General features: G+C 33.8%; 2 protein-coding genes across 2 annotated transcripts in view; one reads left to right on the forward strand and one right to left on the reverse strand.

The window, feature by feature from the left end:
- The window catches only part of LOC131849342 (nephrin), a 328,927-nt gene that overhangs the window by 119,070 nt on the left and 191,403 nt on the right, over positions 1-18,454 (reverse strand). The window contains exons 6-7 of the mRNA XM_059199397.1: positions 17,072-17,147; positions 2,185-2,300 (exon numbers count right to left, since the gene is read on the reverse strand). Of these exons, the coding sequence (XP_059055380.1) occupies positions 2,185-2,300; positions 17,072-17,147 (192 nt within the window). The remainder of the gene's footprint in view (positions 1-2,184; positions 2,301-17,071; positions 17,148-18,454) is intronic.
- The window catches only part of LOC131849327 (spherulin-2A-like), a 254,387-nt gene that overhangs the window by 12,226 nt on the left and 223,707 nt on the right, over positions 1-18,454 (forward strand). The gene's annotated exons all lie outside the window — the stretch shown is intronic.

Genomic DNA, 18,454 nt, shown 5'->3' on the forward strand with positions numbered 1-18,454 from the left:
CAAAGAAGAAGAAGAAGAAGTTTAAAACTTAATATGCTATCGTCGTCGTAGATCTCACATTGTATTTTACTGATAAAGTCTATAACAGAATTTTGTCTCATTCATTACGTTTTGTCTCATTCATTACTTTTAAATTTTATTATTGTATGTGCAACAATTGTATTAGTTTTTGTTTGAGACAAATAAAAATGATTATTATTATTTTTATTTTTTCTCTTTTTTCGTTCTTCTTTTACAAATTTAAAAGAAGATAATCTAAATATGTATCAGTTATCTAGTACCCATAACACAAGCTCTAGCTAGCTTAACTTGGGTCTAGATGGCGCTGTGAGAATTGTCCTGAGATTATTATTATTATTATTATTTTTTCTTTTTTTTCTCTTCTTTTATGGATTTAAAAGAAGGTAATACTCACCTACAAGGGCCTTAGCCAAGTGTGGAATGTTGTGCTGTGTGAAGATATTCTTGGGGAAGTCAAAAATTTTCGAGTTATGCTACAGGTATTTAGTATTTTGGCATTTTGTAGGAGATATGTTTTACAAGGGTGAACATTTAATGTTTGCAAACTATTTTCAAGTGTTTTAGGTACAATACTCGTAGTAGAAAGTACAATAGGTACAGTATGTACAGTTTCAGCTCACCATTGTGTTTTTACCTCTATTGCAAGATCCTGAATTTTAAAATTTTATTTATATATTCTTTATTGCACTTTTAAATACAGTTCTAAACTTAAATATATACAAAGTGAGCAAAGGTGGACTTATCTCTAAGAGAGATCTCTACCAGTCAACCCAACAATTGCATAGCTAGTATTTTACTGTGCAATTAAAACTATTATGTTAAAATCTCCAAAAGATGAAAAAATAAAATATTTAAAATTCAACATATTAAATAAAGTTCGAATTATATTATAATTAATAATTTATCTGAATTATTATTATTATTATTATCTCTTTTTCACAGCTTAAACTGGTGATTAGTACCGAGGACGGGACTGTGAACTTACATCTATCGGAACAATTTTTAGAAATACTTGATTATGTTCCAATGTGCTGCTGTTGTGTGAATAAGTGTTAGTTACTATGACTTTATTTTTCAAATCAGTTTCATTAGAATGCAAAAGAGAAACCTCATTGACAATATGATGTATGGAAGGTGTGGATGTAGAGCGCAATAATGGGTTATGAATACGTCCACAACCATCAACATCACAACCATTATTATTATTATTGTTCTTTAGTTTTTCTCAGCTATTGCTGGTCATCTCCCTATTAAGGAGAGGAGAACCAAGTATACCCCCGGCAGATGTGTGCCGGGTGTGTGTGCGCGTGAGAGAAATGTGTGAGTGTGTGTGCATTGTGTCTAAGAGACTGGTGTTATATAATTTTCATCGATTTCGAGAAATTTTCGGAACAACCGTCTGAGATGTTGCTAAGATGGCAGCTTTTTGGGATAAGTGTTCACCGTATATATAACGATTATTATTATTATTATTATTATTATCATCTTACGGGCCATTAGACTATTTATTTATATATTGACTTCAATATAAGCGAGCCTTACAGCTCCCCAATATGCTCGCTTAGGAAAAAATTTACAAAATACGAAATATTAATAATTACACAAAAAATATATATTAAAACAATAATAACCGCCAATTATATATATTATTATTATTATTATTATATATATCATGTTATAATAATCTTCATCCTTCTATAATAAAAGTACATGTATTGGGAAGGAACTGGCTTCTGTCATACGGCTAATGCTAGTTCAGAAGCCAGGACTACACATAAATACTGAAAGGATTGATATTGTCTGGAATGTGTATCTATTGTATAAATAATATTGTAACGATCCTTCTGAATTTAATAAAGATTATTATTATTATTATTAAAATTTACGTGTTATTTAGAAAATCCATTGTCATTGTTTTAAAATTCAACAAGTCACATGGAAATATGTCCAGGTCAGGAAATCGTTTAACGACACTGTTGAGTAGACTCAGTGCAAGAGTAATGGGAGCCTGCCGGACCAGCTCTGTTCTTCTCCAAGGAACATCAAAGAAGTGCCTTCGACGTGCTTGTACGTAATTATTGGACGCTCGTATGGCTATTGATGCTAATACAGTTTGGTTGCATTATTATGCTATAAATATAAAAAAAAACACTAAATACTTACATAATACACTCAGCTGTACAGTGCTTCGCATCGGCGAGTCCCGTTGAAGTGCTTCGTGCCTTGCTTCGCATGTGAAGTCTGCGTAGTCATCATCTGAAGATGCTTCGAATTTTATCCTACGGCAATAAAAAAAAAACATTAACTAGTGGTCGCCCAGTAGTCGAAATTCGACTATAAATAAATAAATAACACTGGACAATTAACACAGTGCCATCTAGTCCCACGGTAAGCAGAGCTTGTGTTATGGGTACTAAATAACTGATATAAATACTTAGATTTTTTTATATTTTTGTATACATAGAAAACACTGAGACTAATACATACAATCATACTCATGAATACCAATGTTTGTACCGTGTGAGGATCGAACCTGCGACCATCGGAAGTAAGGCAGTGTGCAAAAGAGTAAAAAGTCTTCTGCTTAACATAATACATATAATTTAAATCCACAGTTATTATGCCCAGTTAACTGTTATTAATTTTCATAGAAGACTACACCAAGCCAATTGGCCAGTTAATATCCTTCTCTTAAATTGACCTATGAAGTGATAACTTCCTTGTTCCATTAAAATCCATCATATACAACACTTTCATACAAGTAGATCTATATATAAGTAAATTAAAATATCACTCAATAATTACCAGTTGAACAAACGTTAAAATTTAACACAACCAAAAAGCAACTGCTGATAACGTACTAGGGTGACCATGCGAATTAATTGTTCAACATTCAGGACAGTCCGGATAATATTTTAAGAAAGATGTTACAAATGAATGTGGATGGTTATAAGGGCAGAGGAAGGCCAAAAAAGAGATGGATGGACTGTGTGAAAGATGATATGGTAAGAAAGGAAGTAAATAACGAGATGACTGCGAACAGGGATGAATGGAAGAGAAAAACATATTACGCCGACCACAAATATATGGGATAAGGAAGAAGCAGATGATGATGATTCAGGACAGTTCGGATGTTGCGGAATTTAATTCACTACCAAATGTGTGCTAGCTTTGAGACATATCAAAACGGAGCATACTCAGTTGATTATACAACACAAGTCTATTCCAATTCGGTTTATTTGAAGCACATTTCTGCATACACTATTATTTGTTAATGGTCAAAAGCGTTTCCAGTAGAGTGACGTATTTAGTATACCAATGGTTTAAATACATACTGCTGTTACTTAATATTATGAAATAGAAATAGAAATAATCTTTATTCAAATAAACTCATTACAAGCACTTTTGAATAGTCATATGTAGATTCTACCACTCATTCGGAACGCAGATTCATCACAAGAAGAATGAGCAAGAAACTTGTGTGTCGCTCTTTTCAATATATGTTTTTTTATATAAATAATTACAGAATAACAAGTAAGAGGCATGCGATAATCAACATAGAAACCGCTACGCATTTATTCTTAGTGCTATTTTTGGGTATTGTTAGTAATGTGGGCTTTTGCTGGCATGTGTTTTTAATTTATTTAGGTTAACAAACAGTTACACATTTTACATCTGGCTTAAAGCTATTTTGTTATACTATAATAATTTTTAGCGAATGTGTCACTACGTTAACCACAAATTACTGTATTTATATTATGCTGCAGAAATCATGCATTATTTATTAACTACAATTCCTACATATATTAAAACTAATTTGTATTAATACTAGAAACCTAAAAAAATTATGTATTAAAAAGTGAACACAAATATTGTATAGTAGCTGTTCCCGCAACTTTGTTCGCGTGGAATTTGACTTTATTTTTTTTTAATAAAAGAATTTTTCTAAAATAAAAGTAGCCTAAGTTACTCTTTATTACACCAGCTACGTGCCAAAAAAAGTCCCGTCAAAATCAGTCCAGCCATTTCAGAGATTAGCCGGAACAAGCAGACAATAAGGCAGACAAAAAATGTAAAAAAAGTTATTTCAATTTACAAACAGACACTCCAATTTTATTTATATGTATAGATAAACAGTGAAGAAAATATAATTATATAATAAGATTTAATTAATTAAGAAAATATAATTATATAAACTTTATCTATATTTTTGAGATATATTATGACCTATATCCGATCCTGAGGCTACTATATAATTTCAGTCAAATTTCATTAATATCAGTGCTGATTTTTAGTCATGAAAGAGTAATCGACAGACAAACAAACACACTTCTGAATTTATAATATAATAATCTCAGTACAATCCACACAGCGCCATCTAGTCCTAAGTTAAGCAATCTAAAGCTTGTGTTATGGGCACTAGACATGTTATACATAGCAAACACCCAGACCGATACAAACAATCATACTCATGAATACAAATGTTTGTGCCGTGCGAGGAATCGAACCCGCGACCATCGGACGTAAAGCGATGTGCTAGACCGCTAGACCACCGAGTTCGTCGATTCGTATATATTATATTATAATATATTTTTAACATAGAAGCATCCGATAGACATAGGATGAATAAATGGACAGCGTAATCGTGATAACAAAGTGTTAATTTTTCGGATACGAAAATTTAAAAATTGTTAAAATAGCAAACTTTCTGTTTACCAAGTAACTGTTGAAGACAAAACTTTTAGATAAACATTAAGATGATGGCTTTTGATTGATTAACCTCGATGAGTTTCTAGAAAGTTTTAGAATTACTTAGATTGTTTTCTTATGTTTAAAATTGGGTAGGCTTAAAAAAAGAGTTTAAAATAAACCTATATTTTTTCCCTGAATAACGGTCAAATTGATATAAATTTGTTTGTATATACCAGCAAACAAGTTAATGGCTGAACTACCGACGGTAGATGGCAAACCTCATGAATATACATGAATAGAATCATAATTACAAACATCACATAATCTTGTGACACTCATAGCTTGTCAATCTAGAGGTATGCGTCTTAGGTATACTCTGAGACAAAAATACCCTCAGAGACTCGGACTTTGCACAAAGTCTATTTTGGTAAGGCTACTTTTTTAAGCAACTGGAATAAAATTGGCTGAAATACCCATCCCTACACGACTTAAATTAAAATTTGGGAGAATATAGTGACCACACCTTAAACCTACGCCCGGGTCACAAGTCCCGGGGACTGCTCGGAGTTTCTCTCTCTGTCATACAATACCTCTGGAGAATTCACACAACGTCATCTAGTCCCACTGTAAAAAGAGCTTGAGTTATGGCTATTAGACAACTGATATAAATATTTTTATAAATACATACAGAATATACATAGGAAACCACCCAGATTGATCATCATCATCATCATCATCGCAGCCCGGAAGACGTCCACTGCTGGACATAGGCCTCTCCCAAAGATCTCCACGACGATCGGTCCTGCGCTGCTCGCATCCAATGCCTTCCAGCGATCTTGACCAGATCGTCGGTCCACCTTGCTGACCACCAACATACGACATTGCAAAAGCAAATAGTCTAATCAGTGTTCATAACCCGAATAGAACCCCACAAGCAGCACCGTTCATGAGCATGATGGATGAACCAACCATCATTGCAACCATATTCGAGGGAGCATATTGACCCGGCCAACTTACATTATAACGAACATGACTGTTTCAAGTTACTCTTCTACGTCATTTATATTATTTACAGCATAAGTAACAATCACTCCATCCACGAAACGATTTATGAAATGCGAACAATGTAAAATTTTTTCTAAAAAAAAACTCCATGAATTACGAGGCCAATAAAATAATATCGGCCTCATATCCACCCTACGGGCACACGACCACATTTAATTTCAAGCGCGAGGCACCCGTAATTCCGCGCTGTCACTCCGACATTCCGTATTCAGTTTAATCCGGATAAGTCCGCAATAATGCGGAATTTATTTCGTTTGTCGACTTTGTGAGTTCGCGCTGTTAATGTTAAGTATGTTGCTTGTGACAGTGGGGATGGAGCGAAATGTCCTGAATTATTAAAATTCGTTGTCACCTGAGCGATGGCGGTTATTGGTGTAGGTACAATATTGACGTAGTTCTCGTGTTATGAGTTTAAAAGTTATTAATCTACTATTAAAATGACGTACTGGTCCAGTGGTTTACTACCTCGACTAACAAAGGGTCATGAGATTAAATATAATAGAATTGTGTGTCAATTCTACTTGTGACTGATTCTCAAGTGATGACAAACGCCCGAAATATTCGCCAGCTGCCGCATTGGAGTTAAATATCATCAAATGACAGTCCACGTTATCCATAGTTGACGATGCTGACTCATGTAAGAGGTAACTTCAGGTGTTTTATAAGTTCTTCCATGGCTTCGAAGTACAAGTCAGAGAATGGGGGTGAATGCGAAAGATTCAACCCCATTTTCATCCGGTAAGACTGAAGGCCAGCTACGGCCAATGAATAGCAAACGCTGAAGGTCCTATTATGTGGTAACAGCCTATATACATGAGCTACAGATATCACGTCATCATGTGACATCCGTGGTATAGAAATGTGGGTGAATGCGAAAGATTCAACCCCATTTTCATCCGGTAAGACTGAAGGCCAGCTACGGCCAATGAATAGCAAACGCTGAAGGTCCTATTATGTGGTAACAGTCTATATACATGAGCTACGCATATGACGTCATTGTGGACATCCGTGGTACAGAAATGGGGTGAATGCGAGGAATTCAACCCCATTTTCTTCCGGTAAGACTGAAGGCCAGCTACGGCTAATGAATAGCGAAAGCTGAAGGTCCTATTATGTGGTAACAGCCTATATACATGAGCTACAGATATCACGTCATCATGTGACATCCGTGGTACAGAAATGTGGGTGAATGCGAAAGATTCAACTCCATTTTCATCCGTTAAGACTGTGAAGGCCAGCTACAGCTAATGAATAGCAAAAGCTGAAGGTCCTATTATGTGGTAACAGTCTATATACATGAGCTACGCATATCACGTCATTGTGGACATCCGTGGTACAGAAATGGGGTGAATGCGAAGGATTCAACCCCATTTTCGTCCGGTAAGACTGAAGGCCAGCTACGGCCAATGAATAGTAAAAGCTGAAGGTCCTATTATGTGGTAACAGTCTATATACATGAGCTACGGATATTAATAATAATTTATTTGATTTACAATTAATTTTATCTTTTCCCGTTTCCCATTTTCGTCCGTTAAACTGAAGGTTTATACAACGACAATGAACGTTAATAAAGTGACGGGGGCGATTATGATGCAACAGTCTATATACATGAGTTTAAAGCCTAGTTTATTATATAATAAATACATTATATGAAACATAATTGTATATTTACACGTATTACATTAATTCCGTTGAAACGGAATAGTTATCTATAAATATATATATAATAAAGGTGTCTGATATAGCGAGCTGATGCAACACGTCATGTGCACTCAGCCTTGCAGTTTAAAGCCTAGTTTAAAGTGTATACAGTTGCAAATACATTATATAAAACATAATGTATATAATACACGTATTACTTATCGATCCTTACGTAATAGTTATCTATAAATATATATATAACTCAAAGGTGTCTGATATAGTGATCTATCAACGCACAGCCCAAACCACTGGACGGATCGGGCTGAAATTTGGCATGCAGGTAGATGTTATGATGTAGGCATCCCGCTAAGAAAGTATTATAATTCATTCTACCCCTAAGGCGATAAAATAGGGGATGAAAGTTTGTATGAAACTTTGTCAATTTTAAACCGATCGGGCTGAGACTTTGCATGTATAAATCTACTATGACGTAGGCATCCCCTAAGAAAGGATTTTGATAAATTCCACCCCTAAGGGGATAAATTAACGCGAGCGAAGCCGCTGGCAAAAGCTAGTTAATAATATTAACCCAGCATAATCAAACAGCGCCATCTATTCCCAAGCTAAGTAGAACTTGTGTTATGGGTACTAGACAAATGATATATATAGTGATGTATATATATGTTTTTTAAATACATATTTAATATACATAGAAAACACACAGACCGATACAAACAATTATACTCATAAATGTTTGTACCCTGCGAGGAATCGAACCCGCGGCCATCGGAAATAATGCACTGTGCTATACCGCTAGACCACCGAGGCCGTTATTGTATACATTATCTATTTATAAAATTTATTTATTTTTATTTATCACTCGTCATACTCGAGAACGATGTTGCTTGTAGGGACTAGTCTGCTCTAATCAGTATAACTGATTTAATGTACTATATCGTACTGACTTATTGTACATTTAATATTTGATCCTAATAAATTTGTGCCAGTTGGTAGTTTATATTCACACATTTCAGTTACAATTATTTAAAAGAGCAACACGCAAGTGTCTTGCTCGATCTTCTTGTAGACTGCTTTCCAAATGAGCGGTAGATTAAAAGAAGAATAGCTGTGACATTTCTGAAAAGTGTTTAAATGAAGTTCATTTGATTAAAGGATTCTTCTATTCTATTTATTATTTATTTATATACACAAAAATTATACATTTAATCCATTACCAGTCAATAGTCGCGTTGATCAGAGATAATAAGGCGGTGCACTTTAATAATTAATTGAAAGAAAAAAAAGAAAAACAAAAATTATAACAAATAGATACAGAAAAATAGTACATATATATACAGATGCAAATATATAAAAATATTAGTATTTTTATATAAAATATATACCAATATAAAATATATAAGTTTATGGATTACATATAAATAAAATATAAATATATAATATAAAAATATATATATTCTATTCTATTTATATACTCTTTATTTTCCATTTAATTAGAATTTTAAATATGGGTTTCAAGATTAATTAATTTGGTATTTTTACATATGGTCCCAAGTGGCTAAACGCCTCCTAAAACTTGCTCCATGATTTTCTAATTATAGCTACACTCATCAATTTTCCCCTGATATTCACCTTTGATCCCCCTCGGATCGATCCCTCATTCAATTCAAACGGGGATCGAAGTTACGACGGCCTGACCCGAGTTTCGAACCCCTAGCGGTGCCCTCAGACTAAAATCATATCCGTTAGACGAGAGTTGGCCTTCAGCCGCTCTATAAGTCCTTCCGCGAGTTTGGAGTGCCATCTACACTCGCTCTCTATAGTCCGGTGAAGCTGTAAAGGCCAGCTGCGGCCAAGAACATTAGAGTAGTCCGAAAAAAAAATAGTCGCATTTTTCCTGCCGGTCCTTGACATATAGTTAACTGTTTACCTTTTGTCTATGTCATATAATTTATTACTACCCAGTAATTATTACTTACAACATCTTTCCTAGTAAAAAAATAACAGTACCTGAATTATCATGTTTATCATATTTCTAGTAATATGTGGGTTTTTGTTTTCAGAATAAAAAAAAATGTTCCAGTACCATATTTCTTATCAGCTTTTTATCTTATTATTAACTGAAGTAGTTAATCAAACTGGACAGAAGGGATAATGGTGATAAAGTTTGAAAAAATATTTTGTCAACACATTGACGACCTCGGTGGTCTAGCGGTCAAGCACACCGCTTTACGACCGATGGTCGCGGGTTCTATTCCTCGCACGGCACAAACATTTGTATTCATGAGTATCATTGTTTGTATCGGTCTGGGTGTTATTCTATATATCTATATATTTATTTATTTAAAACTAAATTAAACTAACTATAATTTTCTATGTATAATATGTATGTATACACGGGCGTTAGCCAAGTGTGGGAGAGGTTGTGCTGTGTGAAGATATTGTTGAGGAGGTTACAAAAAATAAAAATATGTTTTGGATGGATGAATATTTAATGTTTGCGGACTATTTTGAAGTGTTTTGGGTACAATACCAGTAGAAGAAAGTACAATAGGTACAGTATTATTATTATTATTATTATTGAAAGAAGCTCCCATTTTTTATGTTGGTTAAAAACAAACTACTTGTCGATTCATCCAGTTATATATAAACTGAATTACATTTCAAAACTACGCTCCACTGATATGACAGAAAACGGCATTTTTTACCAACGAACACTGACAAAACTAGTGGGTGTATAAAACTGAAAATAACTGAAACGTTGAAACCGTCTGTCACAAAAAACTCGTAACAAAATAAACTGAGCGTTCAACTAAATAAATAAATCTTTACGTCGTGTCATTTGTTGCTAACATCAATTTAGAAGTTTCAGAGTTTGAACCCCGTGTCATGTATTACACGGATATAGTTTCTACTGAAAACGTTAAGCAATACATAATAGTTATTGAGAATAGGCGGTGAAAAATGTTGGGGCACTTGATACGACACGACGAACTAATTAACAACATTATAGAAGGAAAAATAGATGGAAAGAGAGGAAGGGGAAGACCAAGACACAGCTATATCAAGCAAGTTAAAGAAAAAGTTGGAGTCGTGTCGTATCAACAGCTAAAAGGACTGATAGAAGATCGTGGAAGGTGGCGGGAGCTCCACCGACAAGAGCACAGCTCTTAAATTATGAATGAATGAAGTATAAAGTAAAAAAATAACTTATTTATTTTCCTTGTATAGTATTTCTTAAATCTTATAAATAGAAATAATCTTTATTCAAATAAACTTGATAGAAAACTTGTGAATAGTTATATTTTTTTATTCTACCACTCATTCGGATCAGTCTCATCACAATAAGAATGAGCAAGAAACTTGTGTGTTGCTCTTTTGAATAAATGTTGTGTATCACGCAATCAACATGATATTTACCATAAAATCTTACCATCTTCCTTACCATATAATCTTTCATATAATACATTAGTATTCGGTCTATTGAGGGCAATTAAACTACTTAGTAAATGTAACATCTATATGATCATATACCAAACTCTATATTTTCTATATATTTTATGCATGTATTTAGAAAACCAAAATTTTTGAGTATCACTATCAGTTGTCTAGTACCCATAATACAAGCTCTGCTTATCTTAGAACTAGATGGCAAAAAGATTTCGCTTGTAAAAGCAACTGAAATATTTATTAGAACACAGATAAACAAATAACATCCTGTTGCGTGCTGCTACACCGACCAATGGCAATGTACCTGTCCCGCTTACACTACGCCACCAAGCATCAGGACATTGTCAACTACATACGGACCAGGAGTAACCTGACATTGAGGGTGAAGCAGCTGGAATCGAATCACAACCCGAGTTTCAAGGCATTTGTGGGAGTCCCCACCAACTTGCCCACCTTCATGAAGGAGAACTACTGGCCTAAGGGTGTGGTATATCGGCGCTAAGGTGGCAGATTACCGTCATCAGTATCGTGACCAGATAATTTATATTTATTTTTTCTATTAATTCTAATATAATTTATATGTATGTTAGTCTGTAAGTTATTTATAATATGGGCCATTAGTAGCCTGAATTAAATAAATAAATAAACCATTATGATAACTGGGCAGCGAGTTAAAATTAAACTTAACCGTTTCATAAAATCAAATATTCATCTACAGTTCAAAGATTGGTTTACGTTAACTTCTAACCGCTCAAAGATTGCTGAATTGGTTCATAACAATTACACGGTTAATGTAATATAAATTAAAACTTTTGTTAGGTCAATCTCTGAGAATTGAACTTTGAACGATCGCTTCCAGTAACTGCGTTTCCTTGTTACTGTGTAATACATATGGGTATATATTCGAACATTTACGTCCTTTTATTTTATTAGATTTTTTAATTTTACTTTAACTGTTTAGCGATAAGACCGCCTTCTGAATCAGTTAATGTATACTTACTATTTTAATATTATTATTGTTTTATAATTGGTGCAATAGAGTATAATATTATAGTACCGCCATCTAGTGATGAGTGGCTAAGTCAAACTGTATTTTTAGTAAGTTCATTTTTTTGTTATAGTTTAAGGTTAGTAAGTCTCTCATGCCTATATGTATAGTATATTTTACATTATATATGTGACGTTATATCTGACATATCATATATCGCATAATAAAATATTTAATAACAATAATAATTTCCGGACAATTCATACAGCGCCGTCTAGACCCAAGTTAAGCTAGCTAAAGCTTGTGTTATGGGTCTAGTACCCATATGCATAACTGATACAAATACATATATATATATATATATTACATACAGATTTTTTTGTTTTCGTAAGTACATATATATTATACATAGAAAATACCCAGACTGATACAAACAATCATACTCATGAATACAAATATTCGTGCCGTGCGAGGACTCAAACCCGCGACCGTCGAAAGTAAAGCGGTGTTCTAAACCGCTAGACCACCGAGGTCGTTAGATATTTAATCTGCTCTTACCTCGAATAACATATATTTCTGGTATAGACTTCTAGAAATACCTGTATATGATATGTGAGATAAATATAGATGAGATATCCCCTTTTGATTTCGTACAGACGAAATTTCCATTTTTCTATATAGACTCAACAAAAGCTTCCAGCGCCGCGGGTTACATGTATAAAATAAACGCAGCGTGCCCGGTCGATATTGAAGCCCGTATGTACACAAAATGGCTTCAACTTTATGACATATTCACAAAAAGTAATTCATATTACTCACACGTTAAGTACCGAATGTGTTTTAGGAAATGAGTAAAATGTTATAACAATGTTACAGTCGCAGTTTGTTTTACAAACGTTTAAAACTTTAATAATTGTGTTTGCAAACTGTACATATTTTTGAATAATGTAACCTGTATAAGTTTTTTTGCATACCGTATCCCTTGTGTTTCCAAACTATACATTTTTTGCATACCGTACTTCTATAGGTACGGTATGCAGAAATTCAAATTCAAAATATCTTTATTCCTGTAGGTCTATTACAGACTTATGACATGTCAAATCCACTGTTAGTTAAGAGTTCTTTCGACCTGAGAAGATCTGACAAGAAACTCAATGATATGCAAAAATTCAAATTCAAAATATCTTTATTCCTGTAGGTCTATTACAGACTCTTATGATATGTCAAATCTACCGTCAGTTCGGAGTGATTTCAAGATGAGAAGAACTGACAAGAAACTCAGCTCGTACTTTTTACAAATGAGGTTGTATAGGTTTACAATACAGATTCATTTTTAAATTCAAAAGAGCAACACGCAAGTTTCTATCTTATTCTTCTTGTGACGAGTCTGCGTTCCGAATGAGTGATAGAATAAATATAGTATGCCTATTCAAAAGTGTTTATATTAAGTTTATTTGAACAAAGATATATATTCTATTCTTTTGGCGCTGTGCGAGGAATCAAACGCGCGACTGTAGGAGTCAAGCGGTGTGCTAAAACGACTGAACCACCGAGGCTGTCTTACGTAAATATATTACCTACATTTCTGTGTTCTGTAAAAGGAAATAAACATCAATATATTCCTCCCGTGAATCTATGTGACCTGCAAATATACTTATTTCGTTAAAAAAGGTCAGACTTACGTTATTGGCAGTACCCGAGTGAGGGAAATCCGATTTAATCTCGAAGAAATCCGGGTCGATACACTAGCGCAGTCCTATCAACCTGCGTATATATCGCATACAACATATTAACACAACACCTGGATATATAACTATATATTTATATGTTACTGAGTTTTTACTACTCTTATGCTGTTGGCCGCAGCTGGCCTTCACTGGACGATAGGGGGCGAGTGCAGATGGTACTCCAAACCAAAGGAAGGACTTATGGAGCGGCTGATGGCCAACTCCCGCCTGACGGATGCGACTGTAGTCTGAGGGCATCGCTAGGGGTTCGAACCTCAGCTTAGGCTGTTGTAATTTCGATCTCCGTTTGAATTGGACGGGGGATCGATCATTGATGATTTTACTGGGGATTTTACTGCACTTTATATAATAGAAAATGAAGTCGGTCCCAGCGTCTGTTCGCTTAGATCTTTTAAACTACGCAACGGATTTTAATGCTGTTTTTACCAGTAGATAGACTGATTCAAGAGGTAGGTTTATATGTATAATACATGTACACCCGTGAGACGCTGGGGCGGATAGTTGGTGAATAAAACATTTATCTATCTAACTATATCTAACGGGAATGGTTATATTGGCTCTACCGTGGCAGATTGCCGTCACCAATGCCCTGACCACAAAGATAATTTATACTAATATTTCATACTAGCTGTATCCGCGTACAATTTAACTTATTCTTCTAAAATAAAGTGCAACTTAGGCTAAGTTGCACTTTATTACATCAGTAACTACTACCTGTCAAAAAAATCCCGTCAATATCGGTACAGCCATATCAGATTAGCCGGAACAAATAGACAGACAGACAGACAAAAATTATATAAAAGGTTATTTTGGTGTATGTACCGTATTTATATACATATGCGTGTAGTAAAAAACGGTTATTTCAATATTACAAATAGATACTACAATTTTATGTATATGTATAGATTAATGGTAAAATCATACATATATATGTTAGTCTGTAAGATATATAAATACCTTTTATGAGTAATTAGTAGCCAGAATTAAATAAATAAAATAAAATATGCAAAATCTTAATACCCAGATTATCTGATATGTTCTAATAACTCCAGTTTTCATGATTAAACCATTAAATATCTAACATAGAATATAATTTCATCTAATACATAAAGATTAAGAGATAACGAACTGCCCCCGAAATGAAGCTAAAACTTTTTATCTACAGAACAATAGTTAAATAGAAAGGTTATACAACTCAATTAAAACTATCACTGCAAAGTTTAATTGATAAAGGAGTGCTTAGTGGTTTAGTGGTTAGGTACTCGGATTTAGAATAATATCATTTTGCATATGTATAATAAATCTGTAACAAAATACATATATAATTAAAACAAAGAGCTTAGTGATCTGGTGGTTTAGCATACCGCCTTACTTCCGATGGTCGCGGGTTCGATTCCTCGCATGGCATATACATTTATATTCATGAGTGTGATGGTTTGTACCGATCTGGGTATTTTTTTATGTATTACATGTATTTACAAAAAAATATATGTATTTATATCAGTTATCTAGTACCCATAACACAAGCTTTAGTTAACTTAACTTGGATCTAGATGGCGCTGTGTGAATTGTCCTGAGATTATTATTATTCTCATTGTTAACTTATTAACTCATCTTTTGCTGGTTACGGTTTATGGCGTATGTGTGTGTTTGTGCCTTTTCATTTATGTGACTGACGTTATGTCCTTTTCATCAATTTGCAGCAATTTTTGAACAGTTCTACAGGTATTTAAAATGGCAGCCTTTCGAAGGGTGATGTATTGATTTTAGTATATTTAATTGTTTCAGACTACGATGTAGGTGATTAGGTATGATACCTGTGGATGAGAGGACTATCGATATCATTACATAGTATAAAACAAAGTCGCTGTCGCTGTCTGTCCGTCCCTATGTATGCTTTCTAACTAATCTTTAAAACTACGCAACACATTTTGAAGCGGTATTTTTAATAGATAGAGTGATTCGTGAGGAATTCAATTTTCAGATTTATATATTGTGAGATTATTATATTCATCCATAAAAAAACACCCTTAGGTTTATTGCTGTTAATGGGGTTCTAACTGATGGATATATAATATAACTATTCTCATAAATCAAAGTGACATTATTCTCAGTTCAAACATTCATGGCTGTCATGGAAAGCAAAATATTATATTGCGATTTGCGGACCCTGTAGACCTCGGTATCAGATGAAATATCAAGACGGAAGACCCTTGTCATAGTGGAAGTGGATTGTCAAATTTTGAATTAGTTTTAGTGGTGGCTGTATCTTTATTGACTAGCTGACCAGCGTGACTTCGTTTGAGTTACATTTGACGACCTCGGTGGTCTAGCGATCTAGCACATCGCTTTACGTCCGATGGTACACAAACATTTGTATTCATGAGTATGATTGTTTGTATCGGTCTGGGTATTTTCTATGTATAATATGTATGTATTTACGAAAAAAAATTATTTATGTATTTGTATCAGTTGTCTAGTACCAATAACACAAGCTTTAGCTAGCTTAACTTGGGTCTAGATGGCGCTGTTTGAATTGTCCTGAGATTATTATTATTATTCCTAACTTCCAAAAAAAATCTCATCTCCCCTATTATTATTATTATTACATTTTACCCGTTATTGGAACATTTTTATTGCAACTCCGCTGTTATAGATCATAGTGTTATATAACCTGTAACATGCTCGATACATGGTCTATCCAATACGTTTTCAAAATACATAGACCTCGGTATCAGATGAAATATATCCAATATCTTTATTGACTAGATGTTTTCAGCTATATATTCTGTTATTGGTCCGCTACTATAGGTTGTATGTAATGTTATACAGCCTGTAACATGCTCGATACATGGTCTATCCAATACTAAAAGAGTTTTCAAAATCGGTTCAGTAGATCCAGAGATTATCCTCTACAACCTCACAAGCTTTACTTCTTTATAATACTAGAATAGAGTAGTGGTTCCTGAGTTTTTTTTTTCGGGCTGTTCTAATACTGTTTCGACGGCCTCGGTGGTCTAGCGGTTTAGCGCATCGCTGTACTTCTGATGGACGTGAGTTCAAATTCTCGCACAGTTCAAAAATTTGTATTTATGAGTATGATTGTATTTAAAAAGAAATAAATATCTAAGTATTCATATCAGTTGTCTAGTCCCCATAAAACAAGCTCTGCTTACCATCGGACTAGATGGCGCTGTGTTAATTGTCCCGGGTTATTATTACTGATGGTGCCTGGTCCCCAAACAATTTGTATTGGTCTGGGTGTTTTCTATGTATATTACGTATATATTAACAAAAAATGTATCTATTTATTTATAAGCAGTTATCTAGTACCCACAAAACAAGCTTTACTCAGCTTGGGTCTAGATGGCGTTGTGTAAATTGTTCAGCGGAATGCAAGTTGCATTTCCATCGGGTTATCTAGTAATAAATGAATCATTGTACATACCTTGATATTGTTGTATATCTTGTCATCTTTGGATTACCAGTTGGACTCTCGATTTCCTTCACATCTTCCTTCGAAACTGCAACAAAAATTTTTTTTTTCAATTCTGTCATTCACAAGTAATAATAATAATAATCATTTGTTCAGCATAAAAAAGAGTACAGAGTAAAAAAGAAAACTTAAAAACTAATAATCGTCTATGCTGAAAAGGCTTCCACTCAGCTGGTGCCGCAGCGTGTTACTACAGCGCTGATTTTCAGTGGAGCCACTTGAAAAAAAGATATAGCATTCCTGATGAATTTAAATATTTAAAATGAAGAATGAGTTAAATGGATGAATTATAAGTATGTGTGATAAATAGAAGAAAAATATATAAGGACAAGTAATTTGATAAACTTCATATGTCTGCAGATTTTGACAAGCTGGAGAGGAATCACTACACATCCTGTGGTTGTAGCCCACTCATGCATAAACGTAATATCTCCTTTGGAAAGTATACACTCTATCCTGAGGAGATAAAAACCATCGCTTCTATTCATCACGATGGGTAAACTGATCTGACCTCATTCTCATCTTATCATCCTTCATTAATGCCCCGCCAGCATATACCATTACCGCATCGAGTGCACTATTGTATTATTATTATATATATTTGATTGATAAAAAAAAAATATTGAGCAATATATAATTTTTTCGTCTTTTTATATCTGATGTACATATTAATTTATGTAATTGTTATATCTTTCTGCGAGAGGAACAATAAAGTGTTTTTCATTTAATTTAATTTCATATCAATAGTCCTTATTAATATTACAAATGCGAAAGTTGACCGATTTAAATGAAATTTGGTACACAGATAGTTTAAACCCTAAGAAAGCTACTTTTTAATGCCAAAAAATTTGTAAGGGGTTGAAAGGGAAGTTGAAGATCATAAGTAGGAAGTATTGTCATTTTTAAACTTATTTTTTAGGCTGTTGATTCAGTCGTATGGAATTATGTATATAAATTCATGATTTTTGAAGCTATAACGATGAAACTTTCTTACTTGGCTTTTATTGGGTTAGATTAGTAGTATAGAATATTTTTTCATTATTTGGTCAAGGGTACTATTTTACTCGTTCGAAGTCGCGGGTACAGCTAGTAATATATATATTTGGTCGTACGCAAATATGTGTGACATACTCACACATATTTGCGAGTATGTGTGTGCACATAAAATACAGAATTTATTTATTTTTTTATAGACTATTTAAAAACAAACTATACTATTATTCTCAGTAGAAATTATTTTGTATAATGAAGCATCGTTAGAACAAAAGAGTAACATAGTAACTGCAAAAGGTATGCGTATTTGCATAAAACTATTTTAACGTCCTGTAATATTCT

The sequence above is a fragment of the Achroia grisella genome, unplaced genomic scaffold (genome assembly GCF_030625045.1).
Source record: "Achroia grisella isolate CSIRO2021 unplaced genomic scaffold, CSIRO_AGI_Agris_v1 utg1107, whole genome shotgun sequence".
NCBI classification, from domain to species: domain Eukaryota; kingdom Metazoa; phylum Arthropoda; class Insecta; order Lepidoptera; family Pyralidae; genus Achroia; species Achroia grisella.